Source organism: Ursus maritimus, unplaced genomic scaffold (genome assembly GCF_017311325.1).
Source record: "Ursus maritimus isolate PB19 unplaced genomic scaffold, ASM1731132v1 scaffold_313, whole genome shotgun sequence".
Taxonomy (NCBI): domain Eukaryota; kingdom Metazoa; phylum Chordata; class Mammalia; order Carnivora; family Ursidae; genus Ursus; species Ursus maritimus.
The window spans coordinates 1-16,890 of record NW_024425709.1 but is presented as its reverse complement, the minus strand read 5'-3'; the positions used below and the strand labels follow the sequence as shown (position 1 = coordinate 16,890).

The following is a 16,890-nucleotide window of genomic DNA, read 5'->3' as shown; positions in this document are numbered from 1 at the left end:
CTCTGCCCTGTAAGTATGCAGTACGGTGGGGAAAGATGGCATGAAACAGATCATTTCAATAGGATGTGGTATAGGGACGCCTGGGGGTTAAGGCAGCCCAGACAAGTGGTGTGTAATGACATCTCTCCTTATCCCTGCCATTTTCGTCACAGCTCATCCCAGGTGTCTGTTCCTGAGCCACAGGAGGGGCTGTCGGGATCCTCATAATGGGAGGGGCTTTGCTGAGTATTGAGTAAATAGGGAATATAGAGGATTGGGGGGGGACAAGGGTGGGGCAGGAGCACAGGGAGAGATGAGGAGAGGTGTCTACCCTCCTCTTTTCAACCACTGCACCAACATATACTGAGAGCTCCTCACTGGACTCTACTGGCGCTGTAGTATGTGCTGTAGATACAGAGATGAATAAAACACGATCCTAGCTCTGCAGGAGCTCGGAGCTGGAAAGCAAGCCACTACCAAAGGCCGTGAGGAATGCTGTAACAAACCCATGAGTAAAGTCCACAGGTTCAGAAAGGGAAGGAGCCGTGACTGGCTGGTCCCTGTGCTGGCTCTTTTCACAGCTGGATAACCGGCCCCAGGCCCGAGACCCTGGGCCTCAGTCAGAATTTAGCCTTCCTGGATCCACCAACCACCTGCGCTCCCAGTTGGCCCAATGCAAACAACACTATCAGGATCTCCAGGAGAAGCTGCTGATATCAGAAGCCACAGTCTTTGCCCAGGCCAACCAGCTGGAGAAATACAGAGTCATGCTTAGTAAGTCTTAGGTTCACCATCACCAAGGTGTCTGTCTTCTCCCTGAGAAACTACATGCTTTGCAGACTTCCCTTTTCTTTCCCAGCCTCAAAACAAATTTAATCCTGACCAGGTCCTAGAACTGTGGAAATGCATATTTAACTTCAGTTTTTGCACCTGGCAGAGAAGAATAAAGAACAAAGCAAGTTTGCAGTGAGCATATAGGGAGGAAATGGGCCAACATTTAGGTTTGCTGATTTCTGGTATAGTCAGCAAAATGCTTTACATCTCTCAACATATACTGATAGTTCCTCTCCTCCTCTTGGCACCAAACCATATTCTTCAAAAATATGTCATCACCGTTGGTTTAGAATCCATGCTTTCTAGTAGAGCTTTCTGGGGTGATGGAAATGCTTATGGGGCACATGAAATGTGGCTAGTTCAACTTGGGAGTTTTATTTAATTTTAATTAATTTAATATGAAATAGTCACATGTGGCTGATAGCTATCTTATAGAACAGTATGGATCTCGATGTTTTAGGACTCTAAATTAGTTCAGCTCCATTCACGTATTTACTGAGCCTCTGTGGATAAAGCAGTTGCTGGTTTCACTGGGGCTTCTAGGGATGATGATTTGTATAATACCCAACTTAAAGATGTCTGGTCCCTACAAAGTCTCAGTTGTTGGAGGTGAGATCATCAGTGGCAAACAGGCTCATCCTGGTGCAAGGAAGTCCTGCCTGGAGTGGGTGGTCTTTTCTCCCACTTGAGTCCAAAGAACCATCCATCCCACTCTGGCTCTGACCTCCCTGTCCCCTGAGGGCTAGGGCACATGCCATTGAGGTTGAGGGGGTACGTGGGACATTCAGAGCCTCCGTGACACCCTCTGTCTCTTCCCACGCAGGTGAATCCTTGGTGAAGCAGGACAGCAAGCAGGTGCAGGTGGACCTCCAGGACCTGTGGCCGAAGTGAGAATGAGGCTGAGCGGGAGGAGAGCACCAGTCCCGGTAGGAACACAAGGGAAGGGCTCACCTGGCCTCCCTGGAGTCGCCCTTCACATCTAGGAGCTGTTAACCAGTCCCACACCTGATGAGGAGTAGGGCTGAGGGGGTGCTGTAGACTGAAGGGGACCCCAGGACTAGCAAGGCACAGGAAGTTTGGCAGAGAAGTCTTATCCAATGTGAGGCTGAGTGTGAGTTGGAATGTCTCTAGTTTTCAACATACTCTGTTAATTAAGAGAAGAAAAGTTTTATCCAACAGATGATCGTCTAAGGCTGACTTTTTCATGAAGAAACCAGATGAGCTTTCGGAGATATGCAAACCCTCAGCTAAAAAGACCTGTTTTTCCATCATTAAAGGACTTTGACTGTAGGGACACCCACCAAACTGAAATCGAGAAAAGAAAAAACACTCCGTGCAGTAGAAGGTGACTGTGCCTCATCTGCAGGGCTGTTGAGTGGATAAGAAATACCAGGTTTGAATGCTAGTAATGTGCAGGGCTGAATAAAGTCCCGCTTCAACTTTTTCTCTAGGACTTCTTATCCCCAGCACCAAAGCTGCTCCAGCTACAGCAGCATGCATAGCTTTATTCAGGAGGATGTCTTTGTCTTTTCTCAGAGTGTGAGGAGCATAACAGCCTCAGGGAAACCATCCTGATGGAGGGGCACCTGGGCTCCCCAGCGGCCAGCTCCCCAGGGAAGAAGCCCTTGGAGAGCCCTCGAGGGAAGCAGGAGGAGTTCCAGGCATATGGAAAGTCGGAAGACATCTCTGTCCTACATAAGGACATCAGAGACCTGAAGGCCCAGCTGCAGAATGCCAACAAGATCATTCAAAACCTCAAGAGCCAGGTCCGGTCCCTCTCAGTTACAAGCGATTATTCATCTAGTCTGGAGAGACCTCGAAAGCTGAAGGCCGTTGGCACCCTCGAGGGATCCTCACCTCACAGTGTCACTGATGAGGATGAGGGGTGGCTCTCTGATGGCACTGGGGCTTTCTACCCCCCGGGGCTTCAGGCTAAAAAGGATCTGGAGAGTCTGATCCAGAGAGTGGCCCAGCTCCCGAAAACTGGAGTGGAAGGGAAGCTGGCAGAGGAGCTGAGATCAGCCTCATGGCCTGGGTAAGAGGGGCACTCTTTGGACCCTTATTTGATTGATGATGTCTAAGTTTGTGTTGGAGGTGGGCTAGCCCAGGCAGGTAGAAGAGAGAACCTATCAGGGCAATCAGAAGAACACCCGCTTAAATGCTAGGCCTAGATCTGAAGACAGGTCAGTAGGCCCTGCTGGGAGACACCAGGTCTCTGAGATCTCCTCTCAGGAATCTATTAGTAAAGCGACCGGATATGTGGTGTCGTAGTAAGACTGGAGCCAGACTGCCTGGGTCTGAATCCTAGCTCTGGAACTTCCTAACTGTATAACTTACTTAGACTTTCTGGGCCTCTTTCCTTACCTATTAAATGAGGAGAGTAAGAGAACCTATCTCAAAGGGTAGTTATTGGGTTTAAATGAATTAGTATAAGTGCTTATAATTGCTTAACATATATTAAGCTCTCAGTACTACTTACCATAACTGATACTGTTATTGATACTTTGTATTGAAAAACACTGGGTAGACTTCTATCTAGGTATCTGTCCTTGTTATTTGCACTGAATGTCAAACCATCCAACAGCTTAGTGGCCTCAAACAATAATTTATGTGGATTGACGGGGCTCAGCAGAGTGGCTCTCACTTGGGGGTCTCTCATGGGGCTGCTGTCCAGTGGTGGCTGGAGATGGACATAGCTTCTTCCTTGATGTGTCTGGCAATGTGGTGCTCCTTGGCTTCTCCCTTTCCACCCTTAGCTTCTCGTCTTCCAGGGCCTTTCTTCCTGGGGTGGGCCTCTCACAGTATGGTGGTCCCAGGGTGGTTCCACTTCTACATGGCAGCTGGCTTCCAACTGACAGGAAGTAGAAGTTGCCAAGACAGTTAAGAGCTACTCCTGGGCTTGGCACAATGTCGCTTCCATCATTATCTCGGTCGTGGTGGTCACAGAGCTTGCCCAAATTTAAGGAGGTGGAGAACAGCCTCTACCTGCTAATGAGAGAAGGGGCAAAGGCACATTTACAAAACATCATGTGGAACAGGAACTTGCGTAACGGCCATCTTGGCAAAATACAGTCTGCCGTAATATAGACGGTCTTCCAAATAGAAGGCACGAAAGATCCTATCTAGACTTAGGATTAAGTGATTCCTTCTCCTCCCCCCATGTTGGTTTGTTTGTTTATTTTACATATGCTGTCCACCCAATGTGGGGCTTGAACTCACGAACCTGATATCAGGAGTCGTGTGCTCTTCTGACTGAGCCAGCCTGGTGTGCCAGGATTAAGTGATTCTAATCGTTGAATTTATTTTTATTTATTGTGTTTGTTGAGTATCTACTCAATAAATACATTTAGTGTTTCTTGAGTATCAACGGTGAATCTACACTCAACTAGTCCTGTGAGGAATGTAAAATTTGGCATTGTATTTACGTCCACAGGACTTAGGATTCTTCTGGACATATGACTAATACGTATAAAACAGCATAAGAATGATGGCACACTAAATTGATGTCGCGTATCAGAGCAGGATTTACTCTTAAGTACCTTCTTTGGTTTCTGTGCCAGAATTTGGCGTGGGGACCTCCTTAGAGATGTTCTCACGGAAATCTCTATTGAAGGCCCATAATTTAACATTCACTCATTTTCATTCCTATTTTTTCCTCTTGTCTCCTGTATTAGGAAATATGACTCCCTGATTCAGGATCAGGCCCGAGAGCTGTCGAACCTACGCCAAAAGATGCGAGAAGGCAGAGGTATCTGTTATCTTCTCACCCAGGATGCCAAAGATACAGTAAAATCTTTTGAGGACCTTCTTGGGAGCAATGACATTGACTACTACCTGGGGCAGAGCTTCCGGGAGCAGCTCACCCAGGGAAGCCAGCTGACAGAGAGGCTTACCAGCAAACTCAGCACCAGTAAGTTGACCATACAGCTTTGGCACACACTCAGTCACTCCCACAGCTCCAGGCCCAGGTGGCCACCACACCTCCACCACAGCCTTTTCACCCAGGTCCTGCTTCCACTTCATTTCCTGGGGCCATCGCAGGATCGGGACTGGCTGGTGGGGAGCACTGAGGAGGAACACAGGGTTGGGGAGGTCATGATTGCAATGGCAGAAACTGGAGCACTCGTGGCAAGTGGCCTTTAGGAAAGCAGGCTGTGTCCATCCAGTGCTAAGGGGGAGAAAGGGAGAAGAGATTGGAGGACCTCATCATAGTGAAAAGAGTCTGACCTGAAAATTGCAAGACTCAAGCTGTGCCCTGGATGCCGCCATTAACTTGCTTTGGGCAATGACTTAGCCTTTCAGTGTCTGTCTCTTTGTTTATTTCATGGTGTCGTACATGAATATAACCCCAATATAGTGAAAGCACCCTGCCCTTTGGACGTGATTTGGACACTGAATGTCATAGTGCAAGGGCTAGGAATGTTGGTTATCATTGGAGCTCTTTACTTAGAAAACATTTCCTGGGAGTAACCCAGGGAGTACAGCAGGATCCGAGTTGGGGGCCAGACATCCCACATGCTGGTGGCAGGTGCAGAGGTGGGACAGGGCGGTTTGTCATCTCCTCGGAGCAAGAGTGGGTTCCACATGAATGCTGTGATGGGACACACAGCATACATCTGCGAGTCAGTCTGTGGCAGGCTTGGAAGCTGGAATGGTCCAGAGAGAAGCTGGGCAAGTGCCTTTTAAACTTCTTTGCATTGATTTAGGGCAGAGGAAGTCATGATGCTGTTCACCAGGTCAGGGGAGGTCTGCCTGGTGAGCTCAAGAGAGCCTAAAGGTCTCCCCTCCGAGGATACAGTCTGCAGCCTTCCCAAGTAATTCTCCTACATGTCCTGGACATACACAGAGGAGTCACCGTTCTGTACTTGTGCATTTATAATGTGGGAAGTGGGACCTGTTTAATTTCTTACCATTTCTTTCTGAATTTGGCTTACAGAGGATCATAAAAGTGAGAAAGATCAGGGTGGACTTGAACCGCTGGCCCTCAGGTAATTTGAAATAGGATCAGGAACAAGGCCCAAGGGGTCCAGGGTGACTGCAACTTTGCAGATCAGGGAGGGGAAATGCTGATTATAATGAATTCATTTATTCATGGAACACCTTAGCCTAATTCTTTACGCTCTTTTGCCATAATTCTGTTGATTTCTATTTGCATATTTATTCTCCAGGCTTGGTAAACTAGAGTTGGTCTGACCCAACAGTAAACTAACCAGGGTCCAGGGGCCCTTGGCACCCCCAGAGTTCTCCTCTGCTTTCCTCCTTTGTGCTACTAAGTTGGCTTACCCTGAGTTGAGTTGGCAGCTAGTTTAATAATCGTTCAATTTCCTTGGGGGAAAAAAAGAATCAAAGAACCACAGTACAGTTCCTAGGGGGGAAAGGCCTGGACGTTGCAGATGCCTGGGAGGCTGCAGTATCTCAGGAACCAGTTTTCCATGAATCACTGCATAGACTCTTATCATGTGTAGTAAAATACAGGCTCAAAATCTGTTGTAGCCACCAGTTCAAGCCCCTCTGTGTCAGAAGTGTGCTTTAGACCACTTTTTAGACCATTCTCAGAATACCTGTCATGAAGAGCAAAGTGTTTTGGTTCTGTTTTCATTTCTGATCCATCACAGACACATATGTGGGCTGTACCCTCAATCAGCCAGATGATTCCACACATCCTGCTCTTGGTTGTCAGTGGCAATGCCAAGATGCTGTATGTTTCTCACTGCTCACCTTCAGTTACTGTACTTACCTTCTTGGAGACTGATAACCAGCAGCTCTGCTGGGGCCACACTTGGAGCAGCTGTGCTTTAGAGGGCTGGCTGGGGCTCCGCTAGTCCCCAGCATCTCACGGGGCCAGTGCCCTGGGTGGCTATTGCACCTCCTCCTCCCTCTGCACCCCACCTACCCTCCGCCCCTAATCAGTGATAGGTTATTTTGATCGTTCTATGCCAGAATGGTTCCCTTGACTCCTGCAGCTTTTCCCGTGTGCCTTAGTCAGGACTAGTTGGTCCAGTGACCTTGGCTTCACCTGTTGTCCCCCTTCACCTTAATAGGCTCAGCAGGGAGCTGCAGGAGAAGGAGAAAGTGATTGAGGTCCTGCAGGCCAAGGTGGATGCCCGGTCCCTCACGCCCTTCAGTAGCCATGCCTTATCGGACTCCCAGCGCTCTCCCAGCAGCTCCTCCTTCCTGTCTGATGAGCTGGAAGCCTGCTCTGACATGGATGTAGCCAGCGAGTACACGCACTATGAAGAGAAGAAGGCTCTGCCTGGCCACTCAGGTAGCCTCTGCTTTCTGGGTGGTACCACTTTTCTCCAGGCGGAGAGGAGACTTCTGTAGCCAGGCCTTATAGCTCCACCTCGGTGTGTATCAGGCTGAATGTGGCTCTGGGACCAAGCACCAAGCACACGCCCCAGTGGCTCAGGATCTTTGCTGTGCTCCTGACTCCACAGGGTGTCACTGGGTCTCCACTGGATGTGCATGCTGGTAGACCCAAGGGGAACTGCAATAGGAAGAAGGAGAAGATCCTGGAAGGCTTTTCTTCCCCATTGCTTCATGAGCATAGACTGCTGACTTCCTTCTTAAAATGGGACATCTTCTCCCTCCTGCAGTGGCCTTGCTCACTCCATTTCCTGAGCCAGTATCCCCTGAGTATCTGTCAGTGGCCACAGATGCTGTCGGTTCCACCTGGTATTCTTGGAAACGCCATTTCCATGGGTTTCCATGTCTGGGCCCCACTCTCACCTCTAAGGTGGTTTGCTTCCCTCAAGAAGCTATCTGCAAACAAGGAAATGAACCCTGCTCACAGTGCTTGTGCTTGGTGCTTTCCCAGAAAGCAAGGCTCTGCCCTGGTACCGCTGGTTAAATATAAGGCCAGATTCCAGTTCTTTGTCGACCACCAAACATTTTCTTTCATTCATGGGTTTTGTAGATTCCATCCATCATTTGAGTCATTCCGCTGTACTGTCTTCTAAGTCATCAGCAACCAGTGCACCTCAGGGGGTTAAGGCCGAACCCAGCAGCAAACCCATCAGCTTGCCAGCTCCCCAGAACACCCCCCCCCCAGGAGGCCAGCCAGGCCCATCCAGGTATGCGACAGCCAACACGGCCAGAGCTTTGTCTCCTCTTCCTCAGCAGCCTGTTTGACTCTTCTTCAAGGACGAATGTTTCCACTGTCAGGGGCTTCTCTGCAGCAAATCCTAGACGAAATCAAGAGGCCATCATAGTTCACCAACTGTGTCTGCGTTTTCTTTGTTTTAAATATTGTAGACAAATCAGAGATCCACATAGACTTGGATCTGCATCCCAATTTTGACCAGTAGTTGGCAAATCATTTTAAAGTAAACATTTTCATTCTTTCATTTCACTCTGGGGAGCAAAATGTTTCTCCCAGGATTTCAGTAGCCAAAGAACAAAAAGAAAGTCCCTTCTGCTGCTCGCCTCTAAGAATTACCCATTTTATCTGCACGGTGGGTCTCTGCAGCAGCTCGGGATGTCCATGTCCTCAGACTAGCTTCTGTTCACATCACACGATCACTCACGGATTTATGAACTGGCTGGCAGCCCTTGGTATGTACCTAGTGCATGTCCTGCAGCCAGTTGGAGGGATACATTTCATTTACCTGCCCCAACCGAATTGCCAGGGGGTCTGCTGTTAATTAGGGCCCCACACCAGTGATGGCAGGGCAAAGGCAAACCTTGTCCTCGCCTCCTACCTCCTGCCATCACCAGCTGGATGCCTTCAGTGTGGCTTGTGGTAAGGTGCCCGAAGAAACACGGTGCTTTCCTTCTGCTGCCCCTGTCTCTCCTGAGAACAAGTCAGCCAAAATCTTAAGAAGGGGTTGTGTCTGGCTCTTTCTGAGCCGGGGCTCAATGTTTCTGGGCCAGAGTAGACAGCAGCTGGCCCAGGAAGTCATGGGGAAAAGCTATTTGCCTAGCCCTGTAGACATCTGTGTAAATGCTTTGGGGTCAAACAGGGCAGAAGGCCAGGGATTTTAAAATCAGAACGCCTCCCTGAAGGATGCCTGGCCTGTGTTACTTGGCAATGTGGGTGTCCTTGCCATGCTGCTCTGATAACGTGTCAGCATTCTGGGGCGAGGGATGTGATTAGAATGTATTCATTCTCTTCCTTGGAAGGCATTCTCCGCAGGTCAGCCTTGGTTTCTGCTCCCTCCGAGGGCTACCTGCCATATAACTGTTTTTAGGAAAGAGGAGACGGATTCAAACATCAGAACATTGCAGGGTCCCTAGAGACCTGTCTGTAGATGGGCTGCATCATGCTCATCTGTGAAGATTTATTTTAAATGCAAATTTCTAAGCCCCCCTCCCAAAGTTTATGACTTAGTAGATCAGGGCCTGAAGAATCTGCACGTATTAAGAATTTTTCCTGAGGGATTTGAATGCCCAGCAGGCATGCAAGCTATTGTGTCTGAGTCACTGCAGCAAGACCTTTATTTTTCATTTGGTGAATGAACCCATTGATTTGAGATTCTGAGGTTTGTTTCCATGATGCTCTTGAATTACATGCATGAGGAATGCACATTTCCCCACAGTGGTAGCCCGCTCCTGCCCTCCTCAGGGTGAGCCTTCATGCTCTCAGAGGAGTTCTAGTTGTCGGGAGTCTTGTCACAGGAGCAAGGACCGACTCATGCCCGGGGCACTTGAGAACACTGAGGCACAGCCGTCCTGACCCATCCGTACCTGGGATGGCTGGGAGTGGCTCCCATAGCTGCCTGGGTTACAGTTCTGCCACCTTGCCTTCTAGAGCCAGTGGTTTCCAAGATGAGCATAGAATATGTATGCCGGATATCCCTGGCAAGGGAGAAGGAGGAGCGGTCAACTAAGCCAGCCTCTTGGATAGCAATGCTTGCCTTTTGCCTTGTCCGCCAGCACCACGCGGAATGATAGCCACCCCGCAGGGAGACATCTGCACAAGAAATAGTTTCATCTTCTCCATCTTTTCCCCGTTCCTTTCTCTCACTTTCTTTCTAATGACTTGTCTCCTTTCTTCCCAAGTCTAGGCCTTCATTGTCCCTCCATACCCACGCTGGTTAGACTTCCCCAGGCACCACTGCCCTCAGCTCCCCCCAGCTTCCTGCCTTTCAGCTCCACTGGCCCTCCCCTCCTTGGCTGCGGTGAGACACCCGTGGTCTCCTTGGCAGAGGCTCAGCAGGGGCTGCAGATGCTGCAGAAACAGTTGGGAGAAAGTGAGCACTTCCTGCTGCATCTGTGTGCTTGGGCATGGCAGCCCCACCCTGCGTGGCTCTGCATGGCTTTGGCTTGGTGGCAGAGTTCTTAAAAAGAACATAGGGTGTACACGTTGCCAGCAGATGGTTGACAGATGGCCCAGCTTGCTTTTTTTGGGAAATATATTTACTGTTGTCTTGCTGGTGTGTGTGTCTCATCGCTTCACCAGGCCCTAGAGCTGCTCCTCTCCTGCTGCTGACAGTGTGGGGTACCAACGAGTATGCTGAAGGCCTGACACGCCGGTGATGTGTTTGTAGGCAGGGCATGGGCCACAGCTTTTGTGTTGCCTATGTGAGACGAAGAGGCCATGAGAAAGACGGCCACTTTCCGGGGAATCCTTTCCAGGCCTGTTATATTCTCCTCCTGTGAAAAATGCTCTTAATCAAGGTGAGATCCTGACATCATCAGGTGGAGAGCCAAAAGGGTAGTAGTAGTAGTAGATTCAGAAGAGGTGACTAAGCCCCTCTTCCTATGGCACAAGGTTCATTTCCACCCCTGGACAGGTGACATGTGGGCGGCTAGAACCAGAAGCACAGACTGTGATACCTGATTGTAAATTCTGTCCTCTGACTCCCAGAGATCATTGATCTTATCAGTTACAGACTATGTGCAGTCAGTCAGCTTTTTGGAAAGGCTTTGATATATGTATGGGCTGGATGCCTCATCATAAAGATTTTGTGTGTGATCAATTATAGCTTAGAAAAAAATAAGGAAAACCCTCACATGAGGAATTTGCTCTCTAGTAATGCAAAAACGAAAACAAAAACAAAAACAGCACCTAGAAATGCTGTGTGGTTTTAAGGTAACCTTAAAACCACATTCTGTGACTTAAAAAAAAAATAACTCAGGTGAGCCAGAGATTGATGGTAAGGGTCACCAGGTGCTGTGTCGAGTAACCTAAGACCACAGCTGAGAGTCATACACCTGAAGCCCCAGTTGTCATTTACCCCACCTTATTTCTTTTGTCAACGCTGAAAATGAATACACTGTCTAGTCTACTCTGTTCCACTTTGATTCCCAGAACCAATTAGGTAAAACCCTTTTTAGGAGAGTTTGCACATGTTCCTTTTTTTCAGGCAGGGAAGTCTAGAAGACTGCCTCCTGCTTATTGCAGCTTCACGCAGGGGTAGCAGTCTAGGCTTACCCAGCAACACGAACCTGTTCTTCCCTGAGCCTCACACCACTTGCGTGATAGGTAGAGTCAGAGTAGGGGACTAAGGCTTAGGGGAGTAGAGCTACTTGTTGAAGGTTACTAGTAAGTGGGAGAGACGGGCTTGAATCCAGGTCTTCTGCTCCCAGTCCTGTTTTTCCATGATACCTTTTCTGCCTAGGATGGTTTTGTTACCATCCTGCTCAGAGCTAAGCTCGACAGATTCTGGAAGCCCCTTGTAACAACCTTTTCTGTTTCTCTTTAGAGATCAGTAGAAGGTTCTGATGTCTCTGATCTAGAACTTGTTATTTTAGCAGTTCTGGAACCAACAGTTGATGGATAACAAACTTGTCCCATATCAAAAGGGCAAGAATGTTCTCTAGCTTACTTTTCTTTTCCTTTACCTTTCCATACTTGTCAGTTTGTCTTTGTCCCAAAGGAAAAATAGGACACATCTGTACATGATAAAGGGTCTGTTGATATGTGTTGAAGTCATACCTAGTCGGAGCCATTGACCAGAGTTTGGATGGTCCCAGCTTTGGTGAGCAAGATTATAGCCCTGTCTTGTCTGTCTGACCTGAAGCACAGCTCTCTCTGAGGGTCTACAGCTTACCAGTGTTCCTTGTTTGCTTTGAACAAAGCTTCCATGTGGACAGTGGTGCATGGCAGCTTCTCGGGTCACCGTGGGGCAAAAATCTCCTTGTGCTAGAATCTGTCCAGTGTCTTTGCATGGTTTAGGGCATGTGCTCTATGTTGTGTGACCAGGGCAAACTGGAACATGAGAATACTGATTGCTGTTACTGATAGACTTGGAACCTTCTACGACCTTGGTTAAAAAGTAAGCTGTCAACACCCTGTTGCGGGCTGGGCTGTGTTGCTGGGGTGATGGATGAGGATGAGCCCTACGGGTCTCCACTATTGAGCCTGCTTTTCTCTCACTCTGCTATGTGTTCTCTCTCAGCTGGCTGCTCCCTCATCTTCGAATATTAAACATCTTAAAAAAGTTCCACACTGGGCATGGAGTTTACTTAAAAAAAAAAAAAAAAAGCTGTCAACACAACCCTTTGCGTTGTGTTGGGCTGGGGAGGAAGGGGGTGTGGAAGAGGTAGGAAATCACATCTTTACTGAATCCCAACTAAAATTTAGATGCTGAGGGGCGTGTGGATAGCTCAGTTGGCTAAGCATCTGGCTCTTGTTCTCAGCTCAGGTCTTGATTTCAGGGTCATGGGTCCAAGCCCCACATTGGGTTCCACACTGGGCATGGAGTTTACTTAAAAAAAAATTCAGATGCTGACATTTCTCATCGCTCTCTTTAATTCCCAGTGATCCTAATGAACATCTAGTATTTTGCAAATTGTGGAGGGAGAGACCCAGGACAGTACTGCTCAAACTTTGCTGCCTATTAGAATCACCTGGGAGAACTTTAAACCATCCAGTGCCTAAGCTGTACCCCCAGTTAAGTCAAAATCTCTGGGAGGTCTGGGCTTCAGTGTATATTTGTTTACATTTTCCAAGGTGACTCTAATATGTAGCCAAATTTGAGAGCCAGTTACAACTGGAGATAAAAATTGACAAGTGCCAGTTGCATTATCCCCTCAGAGGAGTTTGGCTTGGTTGGAAGGAATGATGACCTCTTCCTCTTTGCTTCGGGTGAGCTATCTGTTTACTCTGCTGTCCATGCTGATAATCCCTAAAAGAAAGCAGTCTTCTGAATGTAAATATCCTAAACTGCAGCCCTGCCCATCTCTCTCTGTCTCTCCCAGAGACTTCTTTTTACATAGAAGCAGAGATGATTTGGCTTAGGGGAAGGCCGATGATTTCCCAAGATCTATGAAAGCATAAGCCTATGTTAAATGAAAGGTCCTACATCCCTCCATGGATGCTAGCACTGAGCACATCTGTAAATAGGAATGTGCTATATCCCCTGTCTTTGGGACTGAGTTCTCCTGGAATTTTCCTGGGCTCTATCAGGAGGAATTATAATAGAAGCCAGGAGTGGGGCCACTGGACTTTTCCTTTTCCTGGTGACTTTCAGATACTTTATCCATCCTCTGCCTCTTGGTGTCTCATACCAGCAAATACATGGGGTGAAAGTTATGGCCTCTAGGGTATGGTCTTCATCTAACTGGTATTCTGCAACATACTGGGATCTCCGACATCGCACATGTCCCCTTTAGTGTCCATTCTTAACAATCCCACACTTCCTTGCTGGTCCTTCCCTTCCAATCCTCTCTTCCTCACTCCGGTTTCTTTCTGCCCAGGTGTCAGCACCGTCCATCCTCCTTCCCCAGCTGCATTGCCAAGCAACCATTTAGAAGCCACCTCTTCCCACTATCTCAACCCCGCCCAGCCCCACTCTCCTCTGAGGGGCAGCACAGAACTGGGCAGAATCCTGGAGCCTGGCTACCTGGGCAGCGGCAGCCAGTGGGATGTGATGAGGCCTCAGAAAGGGAGTGTATCAGGCAACCTGTCCTCAGGATCCTCTGTGTGTCAGCTTGACTCCAAACCCACAGGTAAAACATGAAGCTGAACGGGTCAGCCTATGAAACGAAATCTCATTGAGAGTCTACCCCTCTCCTACCTGGGCAGGGGCATTTTTCATCTCTCTAGTCCCCGGCTCACGGAGTGGGGATAAAATGAAAGGGCCCTATCCATGCTGGACCTTTCTAAGTGGCCCCCTTCGGCCACCCTGCGCAGGGCCTCAGTGCTATTCAGGGGACTGGGAAAGTCTGGGACACATCTTGTGCTCTCACACTCATGTCATTAGCCACACGGGAGAAGTTCATGTCCATGGACTTTTATCTCCTTTCTGAGGCTGGAGGAAGGGCTTGATGCCTCATTAAAGAATGTTCAGTCAAGAGTCAGTAAGAGGAACGGTATCAGGGCAGAGTGAGGTCTTCCCTAATGCACTCAGGAGAGAAAGTCACACTTAGGTCACCACACCTTTCCAGATACTTCAGTTATTTTTCTAAACCATGTGGAACTCCCTCGCACCAGTTACACTGGTCACTGCACACTTATATTTAAAACTCCCTCACACTTTCGGGTGCCTGGGTGGCTCAGTCAGTTAAGCATCTGCCTTCAGCTCAGGTCATGATCCCAGAGTCCTGGGATCGAGTCCCACATTGGGCTCCCTGCTCAGCGGGGAGCCTGCTTCTCCCTCTCTCTCTGCCTCTCTGCTCTGCTCATGCTCTCTCTCTCTCTCTCAAATAAATAAGTAATCTTTAAAACTCCCTCATGCTTACTGTGTGTAGGAGGAGGCTTTGCACCAGGCTGTCCTGGGGCAGAAAGCCAGTTTAGTCTTGGAGCAGAGTCGCCATGTTCCCGAGTGCCCATGTGAGAGAATGCAGTTAGTGGAAGGATGGGGATGTTTAGGGATCCTGCTGAGGAGCTGCTGGCTGAGCCCCACCCCCACCTGGGCCCCACTAGTGACCAGGTTCCCCACCTCCCACCTCTTCCATGTCCTGGCGGGATGGTTGCAGGGGCTGACCTGCTGGAAGAACATCTTGGTGAAATCCGGAACCTGCGTCAGCGGCTGGAGGAGTCCATCTGCATTAATGACCGCCTGCGGGAGCAGCTCGAACACCGGCTCAGCTGCACGGCCCGTGGGAATGGTAGGAGAGGCCAGAGCTGCCCACTTCTGTCACGACTGGGGAACTTCCGAAGGGAGGGCCCTTAAGCTGAGCTTCACGCTTTTCAAAGCACCGTGCTAGGATTTTCTCTACCTGCCCCTTCCAAACAGTCTGCCAAGGCAGGTGGGGCCCGTCCTCTTATCCTCACTTTGTAGATAGACTGGAGCTAAGAGAGAACTTTCCTCTTGGCAGAACTAACAAGGTGTGTCCATAGTGTCTGACTTCTCATCCCATCCTTAATCTTCTCATATAAGTGCCTACTGACCTCCCTGTGCCTTGCCATGTGATTGGCAGGTGGTAGAGCCAGGTCAGCGGGCACCCTCCCCCAGCCACTCACTGAGGTGGCCTTTCTCCCGCTACTCTCCTCTCTGCTGTCCCTTGGAGGCCATTCCTTCCACACACCCTCATCCTGCCCGCAGCACAGAAGCTGCTATTGCGGGGCCAGAGCCTCTGGAACAGCTGCAAGCTAGGGCACGTGGTGGGGCCTGCACAGAACCCACTGGTAGGAGGCACACAGAAACCAGGCATTTGGCCCACCAGGCTTGGGGTCCAGGCCTCGAGTACCCAAGCACTGCTGCTGGGTTGGGACAGTATTTCTGGAGGCACAGAATGGGTAGCTTCTTGAAAGTGTCTCTTACCCAAATGTGTAACTTGTCTGCTTGCACTTTCTGGGACAGGATCCAGCTCTAATTTCTATGGTCCTGGCCTGGAACCACATCCCAGCTCTACAATGAGAACAGACTCCTTAAGGAAGAAAACCGGAGCCTTCAGGCTCAGCTGAGTCATGTTTCTAGAGGTGGGTGGTAAAAGCCACACACTGTGCTCATTCCCGGTCCCTTTCCCCCTGGGCACACCAATCATGACTTGAAGCCAAGAGAAGAAGGTGGAGACAACAGCTAACCAGATCCGCCAACCCAAAGTCCCATGGCTGTCCTCAGTCTAGAAGGGGCTGCTTCCTGAGAGGTCCTAACCATGGGCCCTCACACTCCGAGTCTCTAGGGACAGAAATAGCTCTGGGAAATCCACAACCTCTGTGCAACCCATAGATACTCAGATATTCAGTCATTAGTTATGAAACTGGATACTAGTTGGGTGTCTGTTCTACCTGTCCAGACTTCACTGCAGCCTCATATGTCTCTCCCGGTACTGAGCTGCCATCCCGATCTCCTCACTACCTCCCCTCACTCACCCTCTCGGGCTCCTCTCTGCTCAGTAATCTTCAGGACTTTGTGTCTGGAGGCACCAGCCAAATGTCCTCCAGAGCCAGATAAGAGAGAAGGCACAACTGCTAAACCACCATTGCATGCTGGGACAGGCTAGCACAGACCTCACAGGGGAGAAGACACTAAGATGTGAGCAAGCACAGTCGACCAGGCCCAGGGACTTCCCGCCGGACCACTGACAGCACCTACAGCCTGATTCTCAGCGTGCCTGTCCATAGTCTCTGAGAAATCATGTAGATCATTGAGATGCCACAAGCCCAGAAAAGAACAGATGTCCCCATTTTCAAATTGACGAATATAATACATTCTAAAAACCGTAGACAAGAAATCTTGATGTTGCTTTTTGGCAAAATTCAAGAACGGATTATCACACAGAGGGTGTGTGAACTTAAAAACAGTGAGCATTAGAAACCACAGCGTTTTTGGCGCTTGGGTGGCTCAGTTGGTTAAGCATCTGCCTTTGGCTCAGGTCATGATCCCGAGGTCCTGGGATTGAGCCCCGTGTCAGGCTCCCTGCTCAGTGGGGAGGGGAGTCTGCTTCTCTCTGTCCCTCTGCCTCCTCCTTGCTGCTCCTGCTCTGTGTCTGTCTCTCTCAAATAAATAAATAAAATCTTAGAAAGAAAGAAACTGCAGCATTTTCTCCAAAAGCAGGGTAGACCTTGTAGACCTTATGAAATCAGAAGATCAAGAGCATTGCCCAGATGGAGGCTCCCCATTCCCCAGGGAGTGTGGATGTAGTGACCTGACACCCTCTGCCTCCCTAAGCAGCTGCAGCATTAGCTGCCCTCCTGTTGCCTTAGTTCTCTGTGTCAGGATGGGTGAGCCTGGGCTTCTCTTCCTG

The 16,890-nt window shown here is 49.3% G+C and overlaps 1 protein-coding gene across 7 annotated transcripts; it reads left to right on the top strand.

The window, feature by feature from the left end:
* Positions 1 to 6: 6 nt before the first annotated feature.
* On the top strand, positions 7 to 16,884 carry LOC103680498 (myomegalin). 7 transcript variants are annotated; one of them, XM_040645510.1, is made up of 9 exons: positions 7 to 753; positions 1,637 to 1,739; positions 2,350 to 2,848; positions 4,488 to 4,723; positions 5,750 to 5,801; positions 6,855 to 7,078; positions 13,456 to 13,707; positions 14,677 to 14,808; positions 15,504 to 16,884. In XM_040645510.1, the coding sequence occupies exons 3-9, from the start codon at positions 2,388 to 2,390 to the stop codon at positions 15,605 to 15,607; spliced, it is 1,461 nt and encodes a 486-aa protein (XP_040501444.1). In that variant the 5' UTR covers positions 7 to 753; positions 1,637 to 1,739; positions 2,350 to 2,387; the 3' UTR covers positions 15,608 to 16,884. The 7 variants fall into 7 exon arrangements, with proteins under 7 accessions (XP_040501444.1, XP_040501445.1, XP_040501446.1 ...); XM_040645511.1 differs by having other exon boundaries at positions 14,666 to 14,808; XM_040645512.1 differs by lacking the exon at positions 15,504 to 16,884 and adding an exon at positions 7,730 to 7,886.
* The last annotated feature ends 6 nt before the right edge of the window (positions 16,885 to 16,890 follow it).

Bases quoted from the DNA above. Each gene is read 5' to 3' on its own strand.
- LOC103680498 (XM_040645508.1), top strand. From the start codon at position 2,388: ATGGAGGGGCACCTGGGCTCCCCAGCGGCCAGCTCCCCAGGGAAGAAG. The intron at 5,802-6,854 runs GTAATTTGAAAT...TCACCTTAATAG, and splicing joins CTTGAACCGCTGGCCCTCAG to GCTCAGCAGGGAGCTGCAGG. The intron at 7,079-13,455 runs GTAGCCTCTGCT...CTTTCTGCCCAG, and splicing joins GGCTCTGCCTGGCCACTCAG to GTGTCAGCACCGTCCATCCT.